This window comes from Macaca nemestrina, chromosome 1 (assembly GCF_043159975.1).
Source record: "Macaca nemestrina isolate mMacNem1 chromosome 1, mMacNem.hap1, whole genome shotgun sequence".
In the NCBI taxonomy this organism is placed as follows: domain Eukaryota; kingdom Metazoa; phylum Chordata; class Mammalia; order Primates; family Cercopithecidae; genus Macaca; species Macaca nemestrina.
The window spans coordinates 206,280,444-206,298,390 of NC_092125.1; the positions used below are offsets into that span (position 1 = coordinate 206,280,444).

General features: G+C 43.5%; 1 protein-coding gene and 2 pseudogenes across 2 annotated transcripts in view; all 3 read right to left on the reverse strand.

Moving 5' to 3' along the window:
* LOC105494545 (family with sequence similarity 76 member A) overlaps positions 1 to 17,947 on the reverse strand; it is a 35,748-nt gene that overhangs the window by 11,025 nt on the left and 6,776 nt on the right. Inside the window, exons 3-6 of one of the 2 annotated variants that reach the window (XM_011763057.2) lie at positions 17,733 to 17,787; positions 16,233 to 16,385; positions 5,286 to 5,443; positions 1,550 to 1,636 (exon numbers count right to left, since the gene is read on the reverse strand). In XM_011763057.2, the coding sequence (XP_011761359.1) occupies positions 1,550 to 1,636; positions 5,286 to 5,443; positions 16,233 to 16,385; positions 17,733 to 17,787 (453 nt within the window). The remainder of the gene's footprint in view (positions 1 to 1,549; positions 1,637 to 5,285; positions 5,444 to 16,232; positions 16,386 to 17,732; positions 17,788 to 17,947) is intronic. The other variant, XM_011763058.2, reaches the window with a different exon arrangement.
* On the reverse strand, positions 7,666 to 10,340 carry LOC105494543 (ribulose-phosphate 3-epimerase-like; annotated as a pseudogene).
* Positions 11,076 to 11,489, reverse strand: LOC105494544 (thioredoxin domain-containing protein 17 pseudogene; annotated as a pseudogene).

The following is a 17,947-nucleotide window of genomic DNA, read 5'->3' on the forward strand; positions in this document are numbered from 1 at the left end:
AAAAAAAAAAAAAAAGTGAACTTTAAGGACTAGTCGGTTAAACTGGAGGATACGAACGAGCTTTTTCCAGGTCATTCAAACACAGCCTGGATCATAAATGAGCACAAAACAGAAATGAATCTAAATGCATAGGTCTTGGCTTAGGCCTTTATAAAGCAGGGCATTCAAAAAGTTCATTCCTTGAAGTAGTTTTTGCAGGGTCACATGCGCTGGCAGAGGTGATGGACAACCTGTGCCACATCTCTTTCTTCACAAGGGCCAGACTAGCTTCTGAGAGAACAGTAAAGCTGGCCAGAAAGATGATCTTTATGGTTCCTCCCCCCATGTAATCTGACTACCTAAATTAAGCATTCCAGAAGGTTCAATTCAAGAAGTTTAAAATCAATGAAACTAGTTCTAAAAACCTTGTAGAATCTGAAAGCAAGTTAACAAAAAAGGCAATGGGAAAGAATTTTTTGTTTCCCTCTAAATAAAATCAGTCCTGGTAAGCCTATATGCTGGTCTGCTCCTATATCCACTACTGGCTGGGAAAGAGAACTGTGAATGGGTGGAGTTTTCAGAATGGAGATGATTTCAAGGATCTTAGGAAGTGTGTCAGGTGGTTTCACTTCGGGATGCCCAGGCCTGAGGAACAGCAAAATGGTTGGTCCCAAGACTTTTGTTGAGAAGCAGCCCACTGTACCAACACAGATGGGACACTCTGGATATTAGGACCCAAGCAGCTCACAAGAGGAAGTATCACTGAGGAGGGGAGAGGGAAGTGAGGACTAAAAGTATGCATTTAGACTGGCTTGAAATGAAATACAAATATGCAAATGAATCTCATTCTCTCCTGATCCAGAATCTGCGCTGGGCTGGCTTTCTGAATGTTAAGGAAGTATGGATCCTCACAAATTTGGCAACATTGCCTTATTCCCAACCTGTTTTTACCTCTCAAGATCAACTCCTCTTCTGCCTGCAGGAGGACATGGGCACAGATCACAAAGAAAAGCATCCAGCTCTGGACTTCTTAGAATTACTGTAGGGAAGGCCAGGCAAGGTGGCTCCTGCCTGTAATCCCAGCACTTTGGGAGGCTGAGGTGGGTGGATCACTTGAGGCCAGGAGTTTGAGTCAACATGGTGAAACTAAATGTACAAAAATTAGCTGGGCATGGTGGCACCCCTGTAATTCCAACTACTCGGGAGACTGAGGCATGAGAATTGCTTGAATCCAGGAGAGAGGTTGCAGTGAGCTAAAATCGCACCACTGCACTCCAGCCTGAACAACAGAGTGAGACTCTGTCTCTAAAAAAAAAAAACAAAAAGAATTAGGAATTAGTGTAGGGGAATAATTTAGTGGACTGCAGAATTCAACTGCTATTAAATCAAGTTACAAGTTCTTATCTTTTAATGACAAGATTAGATTTATAAACAAATATCAGTACTGCTTACTTATAAGATGCACTGACAGCCATAGACTAATTCCAAGGCAGACCCTAAAACGTATTCCTGTTTCAGGAACTGTGTATGCATGTCAAATGTGTGCGCACACATACTCCAACTGGCTCACCTGTCTCCATTAGTTGTGATTGACTCAAACTTGGACTTTTTCTTTGGGATTTCATTTTGAATTGAAGATGTAGAAAGTGTTTTCTGGCTTTTAATGGCAAAAATAGAGAGACACACATTAGAAATCAAAGATTAACAAAACATCACAATGAAAGTCTGTCAAATAGACCAATGTAAGATAGCAGCTCTACTATGCAAGAGCTAATAATTCTCGATTAATAATCTACCAAGGTGATGATTTTGTAGGCCTGGATGGATGGGTAGCTAGTTTCCACAGGATCAAAAAAAAAAAAAAAAAAAATTCTTGGCCTTAATTAATTAAATATTACCTGCTTTATTAATAACCATGAGAACAAAAATCAATAAAACTTCAATAAGAAGTATAATCTGTCTTCTAGTTTAAAAAGTTCTTTTACATTCACTGTCTCACATGCATCTTGTAATTCTGTGAGGTAGAGGTAAGTTATTATTTCTACTGTGCAGAAATAGCTCAAGATCAACTTATCTACCAAAGGACATATAGCTAGTAGTAGTAAAGTAAAGAAACCAGGTCAATATATTTGAACTCCTAGTCTACTTTTTTTTTTTTTTTGAGATGGAGTCTCACTCTGTCACCCAAGCTGGAGTGCAGTGGCACGATCCTGGTTCACTGCAACCTCTGCCTCCTGGCTTCAAGTGATCCTTCCACCTCAGCCTCCCGAACAGCTGGGACTAAAGGTGCGTGCCACCACACCCAGCTAATTTCATATTTTTTGGTAGAGACAGGGTTTCACCATGTGGGCCAGGTTAGTCTCAAACTCCTGACCTCAAGTGATCCACCTGCCTTGGCCTCCCAAAGTGCTGGGATTACAGGCGTGAGCCACCACATCCGGCCAGTCTAGTTCTTCTTCACTATATTTGTGTTAACCTACTGGTATTTCAGTCACACTACAAGACTAAAAATCAGTTTTAGCCCCAATAAGTTCACTCAAAACTGGTCTTGAAATAAAAGCTGGAGGTCTGTCTCTGCTATGCAATCCTTTGACTTTGATTGGTGTTCAACTGCGAAGTCCAAAGGATTCCTCAGACCTTTTCTTACTTGACCTCTTTTCAGCATTTGATACGACTGATACTGCATCCTTCTTCAAATGTTCTCCTGGTTTGGTCAGCCCACTTTTGTGACAGCTGCTTCTTAGTTCCTAATCCTTAAATACTGAATGCTTTTAGAGTTCTGTTCTCAGCCCGGAATCTGAATTATATCATTTAAGAGCATGATTTTAACAACTACCTATCATAGTGGTTGGAAATGGTGTTAACTATATCACCTGCATTAGAATCATCTGGGATGTTTATAAAATAATGTAGATTCCTGGACTCCATCCTAGTTCCTACTGAATTAAATTATGGGGTGGGACTGCTGCAGGAATCTGCTTTTTAATATTTTTTAATTTTAGAAAGAGTGTCTTGTTCTGGTGCCCAGGCTGGAGTGCAATGGCATAATCATGGCTCATGGCAAGCCTTGAACTCCAAGGCTCAAAACAATCCTCCTAACTCAGCCACCCAAGTAGCTGGGACTACAGGTGTGTGCCACCATACCTGGCTAATATTGTTTTTTGTAGAGATGGGGTCTCACTATGTTGCTCCTGCTGGTCTCAAACTCCTGGCCTCAAGCAACCCTCCCGCCTCGGCCTCCCAGAGTGTTGGGTTTACGGGTGTAAGCCAGCCAATGTATCTGGCCAGAATCTGCATTTTCAAATGATCCCTACCCCCAGTGATTCTTTTTACTGTTGTTGTTTCTTTTTGACACAGAGTCTCACTCTGTCACCCAGCCTGGAGTGTGGGGACGCGATCTCAACTTACTTCAACCTCCGCCTCCTGGGTTCAAGCAATTCTCCTGCCTCAGCCTCCTGAGTAGCTGGGATTACAGGCACGCACCACTATTTTTATTTTTTGTTTTAGTAGAAACAGGGTTTCACCATGTTCGTCAGGCTGGTATCAAACTCCTGACCTCGTGATCCACCCGCTTCAGCCTCCCAAAGTGCTGGGATTACAGGCGTGAGCCACCGCGCCCAGCCAGATTCTTATGTGCTACCTATGGCCCATGTCCAAACCTCTCTTCTAAGTTCTAGGCTAAGCTCCTAAAAGTAATTCTTCATGCTTCAAACTCAACCTTTCAAAACTAAACATATTCTCTCCGCTTCCTACATTGTCTCTCAGTTAAGGATCTATCTATTCACCCAAATAAAAAACCCGGGAATTATCCTTTACTTACTCAGTTCTTGCCCATGTGTCTGTTCATCAGATTATCTAAGTTTCTCATAATTCTCCATCCAAAACATCTTCCTGAATCAGCCTTTTCAATCTTCCACTGCCACTGCCTCAGGTGAGGTTCTTGTTTTAACATCTCTTACCCAGACTCTTAGAAAAAAGGCTTTTATATTTTATATAATTTTATAATTTATATAATTTATATTTATATATAAATTAACCCCCAGTCCCTTTTTCCTCCAATGCATTGTCCACACTAGTCAGGGTTAATTTTTTAAATGAAGATTTGGTCTCTCCTCTGCATAGACCCTTCAATAGCTTCCCACTAACACCCTGACCTTAGGATTAAGTTTACTTTCCTTACCAGGATGCAGGACCCCTTTTTCCTTCCATTCCCCAGCTCCCAGCCAAAAGCTCCAGTAATATAAAAGGCCTTACAATTCTCCAGGGTTCCATGTGGTCTCATGCCCTCCATGCCTTTGCAAATGCTATTCTCTTAGCCTAGAATGCCTCTGCCCATTCCATCCCTGAGGATTCCAACTCACCCTAAGATCCAGCTCTAATGCCAGCTCTTCTCCAAGCCTGCTTGCCCGACTTCTCAAGGCAGTTCATTACTACCCTCATGTCTGCATTCTTGACATGTTTCCACTGTGGTACCCATTACATTATACTAAGATCATCTGTTTATAAGTCTGTCTTTCCTACCAGACTGCATACTCTTGGAGAGCAGCATGACTTGTACTTAGCTCTTCATTCCCACCAGCATCCCTGACCCATGAGAGTACTTAATGCTTGCTGATTAAACAAAGTCATAATGGTAATAACAAAACAAACAAACAAAAAAAAAAAACCCTGAAATGTACTGAATATTTCCTATATGCCAGTTATAAAAACAATCACTGTGCATGTACTAATTTATCTTCACAACAACCCCATGAGGTAATACTATTACTTCCCTCATTTTACAGATGAGAAAACTTGCCCAAGATCCCCACAGAGAACCTGGCACAGCCAGGATTCCATCCAGAGCCAGAACTGTTAACAATACTAGATACTCTGAAAGTAAGTTTAAAACAACAATGAAAATACATCTTTTTGACTAGGTGCCACCAGGACAAACCTAGAACATCTATTAGCCTCCTGGCTAAATATGCATGGAAAAGCTTTATCTCTCAGAAAGTGAAATGTCCAATCTTCTGGAAAGAGAATCCACTCTAAGGGTGAGAACACTACAAACCAAAGTAGGGTAAGTTCCACGAACATTTCAGACACAATACAAAGTCAGGAAATCCTGACACTTTATGGAAATCTCTCTGGTTCTTGGAAGATATATGAATTATAAAATATGACAAATGAGTTTCCTCCTACAGACTAGTACCTACAGAGAATATAGAAAATGCATATAAGATGGTATGTACCATGATGGTTGTGTGAGCATTACGTCTGACCTACCAGCACTTCTAGTCCTATCTCATGCATCTTGAGGTTACCTGTTATAATGGCCACCACCACTCAGGCGACTATACTGCTCCTTCTCCTGGTGGCCAGCACGAGAAGAGCTACTCAGGTGTTTCCTCTGCTCTTTGGTCTTCTGAAGGACCCGTTTGTATGAAAGTGTGCACAGCCAGCACAGCAATTTCCCATCTACCTGAAAGATGAGGAGATAAAGATAAAGAAGCGGGAATCTAGTGCAGTGGCTGCAAACGTGGTATTAGGAGCTAGAACCCTTGGGTTCAGTCCCAGTTCTGAAACTTATGAGCTGTGACTTTGGGCATGTCACAGGGGGCTGCTACAAGGATCTAGTGACATAATGTAGGTAAAGCACTTAACACGGTGCCAGGCACATAAAAGTTGCTTAATAAATTTCAGCTGCGGGGCCGGGCACGGTGGCTCATGCCTGTAATCCCAGCACTTTGGGAGGCCAAGGTGGGTGGATCACGAGGTCAGGAGATTGAGACCATTCTGGCCAACATGGTGAAACCCTATCTCCACTAAAAATACAAAAATTAGCCAGGCATGGTGTCGTGCACTTGTAGTCCCAGCTACTCAGGAGGCTGAGGCAGAAGAATCGCTTGAACCTAGGAGGTGGAGGTTACAGTGAGCTAGACCATGGCACTCTAGCCTGGTGACAGAGTGAGACTCCATCTCAAAATAAATAAATTAATTTAATTAAATAAATAAATTTCAGCTGCTAATTTTATATCTTTTTGTTTTGTTTCTCTTCAACTTAGCAAACACAGACAAGAGTAAAATTCTCACAAGACCATGGTTCTCATTAAGGAAAACTCAGCAGGGAGAAGAGAAGACAGAAGATGAATTATAAAATTCATCCTTACAGTTTTTTGGATTTTTTTTTTAGTGATGGGATCTCACTCACCCAGGCTGGAATGCAGTGGTGTCATTGTAGTACACTACAGCCTTAAACTTCTGGGCTCAAGCAATCTTCCTGCCTCAGCCTCCTGAGCAGCCAGGACTACAGGCACATGCCACCAAGCTCACCTAATCAGTTGTTGGGTTTTTTTTTTCTTTTTTTTCCCCCAAACAGGGTCTTGCTCTGTTGCCCAGGCTGGAGTGTAGTGTTATGATCTTGGCTCACTGCAACCTCCACCGCCTGGGCTCAAGCAGTCCTTCCACCTCAGCCTCCCGAGTAGCTGGAACTACAGGTGTGCACCACCATGCCTGGCTAATTTTTGTATTTTTTTTTGTAGAGACAGGGTTTCACCATGTTGCCCAGGCTGGTCTTGAACTCCTGAGCTCAAGTGATCTGCCTGTCTTGGCTTCCCAAAGTGCTGGACGTACACGCGTGAGCCACTACATCTGGCCATTTTTTTTTAAATGACAAAATTTGTATATATTTATTGTGTAAAACATGTTGTTTTGAAATATGTACACTTTGGGAGGCTGAGGCAGGTGGACCGCATGAGCCCAAGAGTTCGAAACTGCCCTGGGCAACATGGCAAAACCCATTTACAAAAAGAAACACAACAAAAATTAGCCAGTTGTGGTGGTGCATGCCTGCAGTCCCAGCTACTAGGGAGGCTGAGGTGGGAGAATCACTTAAGCCTGGGAGGTTGAGGCTGCAGTGAGCTGTAAGCGTGCCACTGTACTACAGCCTTGGTGACAGAGTGAGACCCTTTCTCAAAAATGAATAAATATTTTTAAAAATATGTATACATTGTGGAATGGCTAAATCAAGATAATTAACATGGATTACCTCATATAACTTTTGTTTGTTTCTGATTCAGTCTCGCTGTGTTGCCCAGGCTGGAGTGCAGTGGTGCGGTCTCAGCTCACTGCAACTTCCATCTCCTGGGTTCAAGCAATTTTCCTGCCTCAGCCTCCCGAGTAGCTGGGATTACAAGCATCTGCCGCCATGCCCAGATAATTTTTTTTTGTATTTTTAGTAGAGATGGAGTTTCACCACGATGGCCAGGCTGGTCTTGAACTCCTGACCTCCTGATCTGCCTGCCTTGGCCTCCCAAAGTGCTGGGATTACAGGCATGAGCCACTGCACCTGGCCTACTTTTTCTTTTTTTTTTTTTTTTCCCTGTGGTGAGAACACTTAAAATCTACTCTTTTAACAACTTTCAAGAGTACATTTTATTAACTATAGTTACCATGTTGTACAATGGATCTCTTCAACTTACTCCTCCTATGTAACTGAAATCCTTTGGCCAACATCTCCCCAAACCCACCCTCCAATACCTCAGTTTTAATACTTTATAAAAGGTTCACGTAAACCCAGGAGGCGGAGCTTGCAGTGAGCTGAGATCCGGCCACTGCACTCCAGCCCGGACCACAGAGGGAGACTCTGTCTCAAAAAAGAAAAAAAAAAAAAAAAAGGTTCACAAAGTGGTATGCTGGATACCATCTCTCAGATGGAAAGATGGTCCCCAGAGAAAGAACAATGAGTAAGCAGCTTCCAGGGCCTAGTCCCTGGCGGTGGCCTGCCATGGCGCTGTTTGAATTAGAAAGAGTTGACTCCTTTGAGCAGAAGTAACTGCACCACGCAGCAGGGCCCAAAGCTAGGAAGCATAATGTAGCTTTTGCCACCTTCTGAAGCTGTGGTGTCTCTGTGCAGCATTCAGACTGAAAAACCACCGGAGGCACAGTAGGACAGATGACAGGGCAGCAGGGCTGGTTGGAATTTCTCAGGTTAGGCAAGGAATATGCTGATACATTACGGAATTTTACAGTTTTCATTTCTTATTTCTGAAATTAGATCTTGTGCTTCATCTTGAACATGGGTAGGCCACATCATCATTTACCTGAAGTGTTTTATCTCATCAGCAAAAGCCTCTTTGCTCCCCATCCCCCAACCCATCAGCAAGTCCATCAGTCTGAATCTACTCACTTCTTTCTAACTCCACTGCTTCCGTTGGCATTCTCATCTCTCACTGCTGTAAGAGCTGCCCAAATGATCACCCTACCTCCAATAAGCCATTTCCCCATAGCCGCCAAAGGGTTTCTTAAATGTAAATGATTACATCCTCTCTTTTTTTTTTTTTCTGAGACGGAGTCTCACTTTGTCGCCTAGGCTGGAGTGCGGTGGCACTGTGTTGGCTCACTACAATCTTTGTCTCCTGGGTTCAAGCAATTCTCCTGCCTCAGCCTCCCAAGTAGCTGGGATTACAGGTGCCCACCACCACGCCTGGCTAATTTTTTTATATTTTTAGTAGAGATGGGGTTTCACCATGTCGGCCAGGCTGGTCTCAAACTCCTGACCTCAAGTGATCCCCCACCTTGGCCTCTCAAAGTGCTGGGATTACAGGCGTAAGCCACTGTGCCCGGCCTGTTTTTCTTTTTCTCTCTACTGTAAAATGGAAAAAAAAAAATTTTTTATAGTGTAGCTAATATGCCCTCCTTAGGTATTAAGACACATTTCTGTTTGTAACCTTAATGCAGCCCTATTTTTACTCTTTATAAAAAACCAATTGAGCACAGTGGCTCACACCTGTAATCCCAGCACTTTGGAAGGCTGAGGTAGGCAGATTGCTTGACACCAGGAGTTTGAGACCAGCCTGAGCAACATGGAACATGGTGAAACCTTGTCTCAACAAAAAGTACAAAGATTAGCTGGGCGTGGTGGCACATGCCTGTAGTTCTAGCTACTTGGAAGGATTGCCTGAGCCCGGGAGGCTGAGGCTGTAGTGAGTCTAGATTATACCACTTGTACTCCAGCCTGGGCGACAGAGTGAGAACATGCCTCAAAAAAAAAAAAAAAAAAAAAAAATCAAATCTCCCAATAAAAACTGAGTATTTCACCACATGAATCATTAAATTGCTTCACTAAAAATGTAGTTAGACATGCCAATTTCTAACCTCTTAGAATATTCTGCACAATCAATTTTAATCATTAGAATGAATTGCTCAGAAAAGCAGTACTGCCTCAGCTGCAATATGATTTGGTAGTCAATATTCCTGTTTTCTGGTAAAAAGGAGATCTCATGAGCAGCAACATTGGGCACCTTATGGTCTCATTGATCAAGAGAACGTTTCTGAGTGGCTTCTGAACATGTATTTCTTAACAAGTTGATCACAGATCTGGGGTCCTCCCTCCTCCTCATAGCAACACTTCCAGACATAATCATGTTAGCTCCTGCCTCTGCACACTTGTGGACAGTGTCAGGACCTACTCCACCATCGACCTCTTATCCAAAGATGGGAACTGTGTCCTCAACCAGTGAATGTTTGGCACCATATCATTCTTGAATTTCTGCCTTCCAAACTCAGGTTCCACTGTGATAACCAAGGCCATATCTATTTGATTAGTCCATGGTGCCAAATACTCAACTGTAGCTCCTGATTTGATGGCAAGGCCAACCTTCATCCCATTCTCCCAAATGTCTTCAATCAAAGCCTCTGAGTTCTTAGTAGCCTCAAGGTGAAAGGTATACAGACTGGCTTCTGCTATAGCTATTGGTTTTACCCACTGTTCCAGCTTGGACACCATCACATGCATGTCAAAGAAAGGGTCCTGGACGAGCTGCTCTTGAAAGCTTTCTACCACAGGATAACCAAAGGTGACATTGGGAACAAAGTGCCCATCCATGACATCCAGGTGGCCCCAGAGTCTAGCATACGGAGGCACTTGACCCCTAAACTGGCCAGGTTGCTGTTGAGGATGGGCGAGCCAATCTTGCAGGGTAAAGCCATAGCACTGGCTCCCAAGAGTAAGTTACCCTATGAGTCCATCTTCTCTCCTTAAAACCCAATGATTTCTCATCAGACCATAAAATTCAAACTCTGTACCATAGCCCATTTTTTTATTTGAGACAGAGTCTCGCTCTGTCGCCCAGGCTGGAGTGCAGTGGCGCGATCTCGGCTCACTGCAAGCTCCGCCTCCGAGGTTCACGCCATTCTCCTGCCTCAGCCTCCCAAGTAGCTGGGACTACAGGCGCCTGCCACTATGCCTGGCTAATTTTTTATATTTTTAGTAGGGTTTCACCGTGTTAGCCAGGATGTTCTCAATCTCCTGACCTCATGATCCGCCTACCTCAGCCTCCCAAAGTGCTGGGATTACAGGCATGAGCCACCACGCCCGGTCCATAGCCCTTTTTTTTTTTTTTTTTTTTTTACATTATCATTTATTTATTTATTGCTAACATGAATTCAAAGCAACCATGCATTTTTGTTTTGTGACAGGGTCTCACAATCTCACCCAGGCTGGAGTGCAGTGGTGCAATCTTGGCTCACTGCAGCCTCGACTTCCCAGGCTTAGGTGAGCCTCCTACCTCAGCCTCCCAAGTAGCTGGGACTACAGGTGCACACCACCACACCCCGCTAATTTTTTGTATTTTTGTGTAGAGACGGGCTTTTGCCATGTTGTCCAGGCTGGTCTCCAACTCCTGGGCTCAAGTGATCCACCTGCCTCGGCCTCCCAAAGTGCTAGGATTATAGTCATGAGCCACCACACCCTGCCATATGCAGTTTTTTTTTTTACATTAGAACAAATCAGAAAATCAAGACATAATTGCCATCATCAAATCTTTTTTTTTTTTTTTTTTTTTTTTGAGACGGAGTCTCGCTGTGTCTCCCAGGCTGGAGTGCAGTGGCGTGATCTCGGCTCACTGCAAGCTCCGCCTCCCGGGTTCACGCCATTCTCCCGCCTCAGCCTTCCCAAGTAGCTGAGACTACAGGCGCCCGCCACCACGCCCGGCTAGTTTTTTTGTATTTTTAGTAGAGACGGGGTTTCACCATGTTAGCCAGGATAGTCTCGATCTCCTGACCTCGTGATCCACCCGCCTCGGCCTCCCAAAGTGCTGGGATTACAGGCTTGAGCTACCGCGCCCGGCCCATCATCAAATCTTAATCCTTAGAGAAAAACACTTCCACGAGGCTGGCCTGAAGACACTAAGATTCTACCAGTTTTTGAGGTGGTCCATATTTAAGTAGTGTAGGCACTGTGGTTGCTTCCAAGTTTTTTCTGAAGTCATTATTTGGATCTTTCCAATAAGGCTTTTCTTCTACTTGGCAGCAGACGAACACACACCCTTCACTAACGTGCTTCAGCCCCTTTCGTACGACTGGTTCAGCATGCATACAATAGGGGCACCAGCTTTTCCTCCAGCATCCTTAGAACCAATAAAGTAGGTGAAAACGCCATTGTGGTGTTCCACAGCCCAGTTGAACTCCTCAAAGCTTCACCCATTCACCTTCTTGTAGTGTAGTGGGCTATCTGCAGTGTGCCTCATGGCCTATGTTGACTTACCTTACCTGCCTCTATAACCTTGTTTCCTTCCTCTTCCCCATGTTCACTCCACCTTCTTTCTGTTCTAATCATGTGCCAAGCTCATTCCTGCCTTACGGATTTTCCACAGCTGGTCCTTCTTCCTGGAATTTTTGTCCTCCAGAGCTTCCCATGGCTACCACCTTTTCATCATCCTAGTTTCCACTCAAATGCTATTTCCTCAGAGGTTCTCCTGATTGCCCAATATAGGCTGACTTCCCAGTCACTCCCTATCATGTACTTTATTTCTTTATAGCACTAATATCTAAAATTTATGTTATTTTTCTCCTCACCCATTTCTCTTTTGCACACATAAATGTAAGCTCTGTGAGAGTAAGGTCTTGTCTGTTCAGTTCATTAGTGTATTTCTAATACCTGGAACAGTGTCTGGTACATGATAAGCATTTACTTTTTTGTTAAGAAACATAACAATGAACTTTGAAACCAAACTTCAATCTGGTTCATTTCACGGTTACGGGATACGGCCTGAAAGTCTGTTTATTATTATTATTATTTTATTTTTTTGAGACACAGTCTTGCTCTGCCACCCAGGCTGGAGTGCAGGTGCGCGATCTTGGCTCACTACAGGATTCAAACAATTCTCCCGAGTAGCTGGGATTACAGGCATGTGCCAACACGCCCGGCTTATTTTTGTATTTTTAGTAGAGATGGGATTTCACCATGTTGGCCAGGCTGATCTCGAACTCCTGACCTCGTGATCTGCCCTCCTCAGCCTTTTAAAGTGCTGGGATTACAGGTGTGAGCCACTGCGCCTGGCCTGTTATTAATTTTTAAAGACAAAGTCTCACTATGTTACCCAGGCTGGACTCAAACTCCTGGGCTCAAGTGATCCTCCCACCTCAGCCTCTAGGGTAGCTGGAACTACCAGAGCATGCCATCAGGCCTGGCTTGAAGGCCTATTTTTATTTATTTTATAGATAGGGTCTCATTCTCTCACCCACACTGCAGCACAGTGGTATAATTACAGCTTACTGGAGCCTTGTACTCCTAGGCTCAAATGATCTTCCCACCTCAGCCTCCCAAGTAGCTGGAACCACACATGCACCACCAACCCTGACTAGTTTTTTTTTTTTTTTTTTTTTTTTGAGATGGAGTCTCACTCTGTCAACCAGCCTGGAGTGCAAGGTCACGATCTCAGCTCACTGCAACCTCTGCCTCCCAGGTTCAAGCAATTCTCCCACCTCAGCCTCCTGAGTAGCTGGGATTACAGGCACATGCCACCATGCCCGGTTAATTTTTGTATTTTTAGTAGAAACAAAGTTTCACTATGTTGGCCAGGCTGGTCTCAATCTCCTGACCTCAACTGCCCGCCTCAGCCTTCCAAAGTGCTGGGATTACAGCCGTGAACCAACATGCCTGGCTGAGTTTTTTATATTTTTAATAGTGACAGGGTTTTTGCCATGTTGCCCAGGCTGGTCTTCAACTCCTGGCCTCAAGGGATCCGCCCACCTCAGCCTCCCAAAGTACTGGGATTACAGGCATGAGCTACTGCACCTGGCCTTGAAGGCATAATTTTAAAACACCCTGTAAGACCTTCCCCAGGTAAGAGCTTTCATTAAAGAGTTTCAAAACAATACAACTCCACTGAAAGAGAGCAAACAATGAACATCAAAATTGCACACAGATTCACAAGACATGTTTTTCAGATCTCTCTCTTAAAAATAAACTTTAGAAATAAAAGAGCAGGCCAGGCACGGTGGCTCACACTTGTAATCTCAGCACTCTGGGAGGCCAAGGCGGGTAGCTCACCTGAGGTCAGGAGTTTCAGACCAGCCTGACTAACATGAAGAAACCTCGCCTCTACTAAAAATACAAAATTAGCCAGGCACGATGGCGCATGCCTGTAATCCAGCTACTCGGGAGGCTGAGGCAGGAGAACTGCTTGAACCCAGGAGGCAGAGGTTGTGGTGAGCCACAATCGCGCCATTGCACTGTAGCCTAGGCAACAAGAGCAAAACTCCATCTCAAACAACAACAAAAGAAATAAAAGAGCACTGGCCAGGCGTGGTGGCTCATGTCTGTAATCCCAGCATTTTGGGAGGCCAAGGTGGGCTGATCACTTGAGGTCAGTAGTTTGTGGTTAGGAGTTCAAGACCAGCCTGGTCAACATGGTAAAACCCCATCTCTACTAAAAATACAAAAATTAGCCAGGCATGGTGGTGCACACCTGTAATCCCAGCTGCTCTGGAGGCTGAGGTAGGAGAATCACTTGAACCTGGGAGGCAGAGGTTGCAGTGGGCTGAGGTCATGCCTCTGCACTCCAGCCTGGGTGACAGAGTGAGATTTCATCTCAAAAAAATAAAATAAAATAAAATAGCATCCTCTGAGAATTAAACCATCAAAAACAAATCATCATAGATAACACTGAGTATTTATCATGTACCAGATTCCATTCTAAGAGTTTTACTAATATCTTGACCTTTGTAACAACACTGAGATCTGATCATCCCCATTTACAGATGTGGAGACTGAGGCATTGACAGATTAACATGTCCAAAGTCACACAGTTAATAACTGACAGAACCAAGATTTCAATCCACACATTCTGAGTCCAGATACCCCACTTTTTTTTTTGAGATGGAGTCTTACTCTGTTGCCCAGGCTGGAATGCAGTGGTGTGATCTTGGCTCACTGCACCCTCTGCCTCCCGGATTCAAGCAATTCTCCTGCCTCAGGCTCCCTAGTAGCTGGGATTACAGGTGTGAGACACCACAACCCGTTAATTTTAATATTGTTGGTAGAGACGGGCTTTCATCATGTTGGCCAGGCTGGTCTCGAACTCCTGACCTTGTGATCCACCCGCCTCGGCCTCCCAAAGTGCTGGGATTACAGGTGTGAGCCACTGGTCTTGGCCCAAATTCCTTACTCTTAATCCCTAAATTTAGCTTTCTCCTAAAGTTTATGAACATGTAGATGTCTAAAAATATCTATAAACACTTAAGACAGGATCGTAATTTATAAAGCAGAAAGGTAATAAATTCTAGTATAACCAGATTAATAAAAATGAACTATTCCAATCAGTAATAATACAGGAGCCATGCACTGTGTTATATTATGTGCCAGGTTCAACTTTGTTTTATATACCTATCTGAATTACATTTCCCCATGTCTTTGTGAAGTAACTATTGTTATTCCCACAGAGAAAGATGAAGAAAGTGATGCATAATGAGGGTAAGTAGGCAGGGTCATTCAGCTAGTCCCAGGAGTTGGGGGGACTGCTGCTTGTGCTACCTCCTGATTACTAATTCAGATTCTTCAGTATCTTGATACAGGGAAGAGGTGTCCTGGTTGGCAGGCAGGAGTATCCTAGTCAATGGAAAGTTATATCCTTCCATTGTAAGTTAATGAATTTGGTAAGCGAGAATCAACCCTTGAGCCCAGGCACCTCCTAAAAGCACCTCTGGCCACTGAAAAAGAGTTTCTCAACTGCAATCTTTTATTCAACAAATACTTATTGAGCAGCTACTATGTGCCAGGCCACTGGAAATAAAGCAGAGAATGAGATGGAGAAAGAGCTCACATTCTAGTGGGGGTGGACAAACATGTAACCAAATAAGCAAGACTAGTTTTCAGTATGTGAGATGCTATGAAGACAATAAAATAGTATGGTAAATAATGACTGAGGGAGTCAGTAACAGGTCACTATGAGCAGGTGGTATCTGAGCTGAGAGCTGACATAAGGAGCCGGTTATGAGACCCTAGAGAAAGGTATATTAGGCACAAGGATAGACAGTGCAAAGGTCGGAGTGAGATCTGCATGTCAGACAGACTACAGGGTGGCCAGTATGGCTGGAGCAAGGTGAGAGGCAGAAAGTATGATGCAAGATGAGGCTGAGAGCTGGGTATGGGGTTGCAGGCCATAGAAGGGATATGAGTTTTATTATAAGCACAACTGGAAACCCCTGGAGGATTTTAAGCAAGAGAGTAATATGACCAAGCTCTAAATCATTTTGATTCTATCAAGGTACACCCTTCCACATAGAGCTTCCCTCTAATGTAACCTTGTAATCTTGAATTTCAACAGATAGAAACATTTAAAGAGCCAGATAGTAAAACTTGTAACGCCACTCCATCTTGCTTAAGTTATAATCTCTCCTTTACAGAATTCTATAGAATTCTGCCAATCACCATTTCACTTATGTGATCACTGTAATTCATATTCTTGTGAAATGTTAGAATATAATGGTCCACATTTTATGAACAAAATATGAATATCTTCTTTAAGGTCAATAATAGAACCAGGAAAGAAACTGAGAAATCTTTCTTTGTTAAATGTGTTTTTTTGTTGTTGTTTTTTCTTTGTTGTTGTTGTTGTTTTTGAGATGGAGTCTTGCTCTGTCACCCAGGCTGGAGTGCAGTGGCATGATCTCGGCTCACTGCAACCTCTGCCTCCTGGGTTCAAGTGATTCTTCTGCCCCAGCCTCCAGAGTAGCTGGGACTACAGGCATGTGCCACCACGCCTGGCTAATTTTTTGTATTTTTAGTAGAGACACGGTTTCACCATGTTAGCCAGGATAGTCTCGATTTCCTGACCTCATAATCCAGTCGCCTCCTCGGCCTCTCAAAGTGCTGGGATTACAGGCATGAGCCACCGCGCCTGGTCTATTAAACGTGTTTTTAACACAGTCAGCCCAACTTAATTTCTCTGAAAGGAAGAAAAGAAATCAAGAAAAACACAGAAATTTACCTTCTTTCTATCATCTTTCCTGTCAAATGCACACTGCTGCTTGCACTGTTCACAAGAATAGGGTGGTCCATACTTCTTTTCTGAATTTGTGCAGCGCTGGCATTTATTCCCAATAAATGCCGCAATTATGTTGCAATACTGACAAGGTTTGGGCTTAAAGGGGGAAAAAAAAGAGTCAAGTGTTATTTTCATAAAATACCACTGCATTTAAAAAAGCAATAATTCCTACTTTGTAGTTCATTAATCATGGTACAAATGTATTGCCAACTTCATAAATATGCTTTTATATTGACCAAATAAAGCCCAATTCTTTTTCGTTGTTGCTGTTTTTGTTTTTTGAGACGGAGTCTCGCTCTCTTGCCCAGGCTGGAGTGCAGAGGTGCAATCTCAGCTCAGTGCAACCTCCGCCTCCCGGGTTAAAGCAATTCTTCCTGCCTCAGCCTCCGTCCGGAGCAGCTGGGATTACAGGCGCCCGCCACTATGCCTGGCTAATTTCTGTATTATTTCCTAGAGACGGGGTTTCACCATGTTGGCCAGTCTGGTCTAGAACTCCTGACCTCAGGTGATTCGCCTGTGTCAGCCTCCCAATGCGCTGGGATTATAGGCATGAGCCACCACGCCCGGCCATGAAGCCCAATTCTTAACACTATGTGAAGTGTTTTTCTGCACAGGACCATTGATTTTTAAATAAATAAATAAACAAATAACAAAACCCATTAGTATGTATGCAGAGACTTCTATGAGACATTCGACAGAACCAGCTCTTTGGAGAAACTAGCAAGGGCTTCCAAATTTCTGAAAAGGCCTCTTTGCTATTATCAGCATATAAACATGTTGGGAGAATGCCTACAAGCACATAACATCCTGAACACTAAGAGAAAAAGAGAATCATTCATCAAAATAACTAGTCAACTATTACCAAACAAAGAGGTCAAAGTTATAAAAATTCATCTTGCTGGGTGCAGTTTGCCTCCCAGCACTTTGGGAGGCTGAGGTGGGTGGATCACTTGAGGTCAGGAGTTCGAGACCAGCCTGACCAACATGGTGAAACCCCATCCCTACTAAAATACCAAAATTAGCTGGGTATGGTGGCATGTGCCTGTAGTCCCAGCTACTTGGGAGGCTGAGGCAGGAGAATCACTTGAAGCGAGGAGGTGGAGGTTGCAGTGAACTAGATCGCCATTGCACTCCAGCCTGGGTGACAGAGCAAGACCCGGTCACCAAAAAAAAAAAAAATTTCATCTTTCTCTTTCTCTTTCCATACTGGTCACTGAAGCCTCTCGAGGAAAATTATAATCATAATCCTGGCAGTGTGACTATAAGCACGGAATTCCTTAACAATAAGCATTAGCTAAATGTGAAAGCTGAAATCAGTACCAGATATATTACACATAACTATTTCTTCTAATAAAAATATTGTAAAGACATTAGTAGGCCACAGAAGGTAAGGTTCCACAAGACCCTAGTACTCACTGTTAGGTTTGAAAATATCCTACTTACCGTTCCATACAACTGCACGTTCTGAGCACATTTCTTGCATATTGTATTGGTTTTACTGTTAAGGGAAAAAACAGATACAGGCTTTTCTTAGAATATCTGAAAACTGATACCTCCTTAAGTCCAAGGAATTTGCTCATTGCTAAAGGCCAAGGTGAAATATGGTCTGGATGCTTGGTTAACAGAAGTTTGAGTATCTTTCTAATAACTCTTTTATT